General features: G+C 33.0%; 1 protein-coding gene across 1 annotated transcript in view; it reads right to left on the bottom strand.

Moving 5' to 3' along the window:
* Positions 1-174: 174 nt before the first annotated feature.
* The window catches only part of LOC119590535 (dentin sialophosphoprotein-like), a gene marked incomplete at its 5' end in the record, with an annotated part of 4,507 nt that continues 3,044 nt past the window's right edge, over positions 175-1,637 (bottom strand). Inside the window, 1 exon segment of the mRNA XM_037939181.1 lies at positions 175-1,577. Within this exon segment, the coding sequence (XP_037795109.1) occupies positions 1,442-1,577 (136 nt within the window).

The following is a 1,637-nucleotide window of genomic DNA, read 5'->3' as shown; positions in this document are numbered from 1 at the left end:
CAGTACATGTCATGAAATAAGAGGTATAGGCACAGTTGAACATATGATTTTAATTAAAACAGCCATGTCACAAGTTACCATCACAGTTTACTTCATGTACATTATTGCAAATATAGTCTAAGGATCATTTCAACTGCAGTCACCTGTCGGAAACAAACTGTAATGAAACACCCCTTTTCAACAATTATTTATTTTTTTTATTATTATAACAACTATGCTCGCACATAATCCCAAAGACAGTTATTAGTTTGATATAAACATAATTCTATGGAATGATTCTATATATTGTGAATGTGAGGATGGAAAGCAAAAGCAGAGAAGCAATAAGAATAATTCCCTATTTGAATAGTTGTTTACATATCAAAAAATATAGACAAACAAGAATGTTGAAAAATACTTCTTACATTTGAGCAAAATGTCTTATCTACAAATGAAGAAAAATATATACTCAGCTCTCTTGTCAAGTTGCAAAAATATATCATTTGAAACCCTTATGTTAAATTCATTATTTCTCTCATATAATGTTTTTTTCTGCGAAAAATTTCAGTAGTTTGAAATGCGAACATGTGTTCTGTTAGCTTTTGTGTGTCTTGATTGTCAGGTCACTATATATACAAAATGCATACAAATCATATTTTAATACAATGACTTTGTATCTCCAAATCTGACAGATCAACCTAATGCAAAATTGGAAACATATTTCCTTACTTTTCAGAGACATATAAGCCAAGCCACATGTGCACTGACATACAGTATGGTCAATGCATACAATTCATTTAAGCGCTCTCTATTTCGTAAGAGACGTTAAACCCGAGAAGAGCCAGAAACAAAGCTAAATATTTGTATCTATAAAATGAGTATTCCACATTATCACTGCATGACAAGCTCAGGAAAAGGGTTTGCTCAGGCATATTTTTCCATTTTATCTTAACAATTTCAATAGAATACATGGACTGATGAGCAATCATTGTTATGTAGGATTCTTTAATATGCTATCACTTTGTTCCCAACCAAATCAACAAAACCTCCCTTGAAAGCAGTCAGTAAAGAATGTTGATGTCATGGTAGAAAACCCCTCTATATACTAACTATTGTTGTACCTTGAGTTTTCTTGCCACTATCAGAATTTTCAAGATAAATTTCTCTTCATAAATCTTGTATCAGCATAACAAAAGTCAGGTCTAAATCTGATTGCATTACATTAACCTGTTGTAGCTACTGTAGAGACCTGTACGTACAAACATTATTTCAAGTTGTGACAAAAGCAAAGCATGCACTTCTAAAAGCAGCAATGGTTATGCATTACCTCTCATTAAATTAGGAGAAGAAATAACAACAATACACAAGTGTATAACCAACAAAGACGGCTGAACTGCTCATTCTTAACCACCCTAAACAATTTTTTTGATATGATATTTGGTACTGTTAATGGGTTTGGTCCTTAAGCAGAAATCACCAAATTGAAGCTATCATCACCGTGTGACACAGTTCCATTTTCTTGGGTCTGTTTGGCACCAATCTGCAGTGATGCTTCTTGAACTGATAGTCTGGCAGCCTTGTGGACTTCATTCTCACACCTTGAGGAATGGAAAGAAATTATTTACATATATCCTATGTGTAACAGGAATTTAGTTGTG

Source organism: Penaeus monodon, chromosome 27 (genome assembly GCF_015228065.2).
Source record: "Penaeus monodon isolate SGIC_2016 chromosome 27, NSTDA_Pmon_1, whole genome shotgun sequence".
NCBI classification, from domain to species: Eukaryota; Metazoa; Arthropoda; class Malacostraca; order Decapoda; family Penaeidae; genus Penaeus; species Penaeus monodon.
Note: the sequence above shows the minus strand (reverse complement) of the source record. Positions and strands in the feature narration are given on the sequence as shown.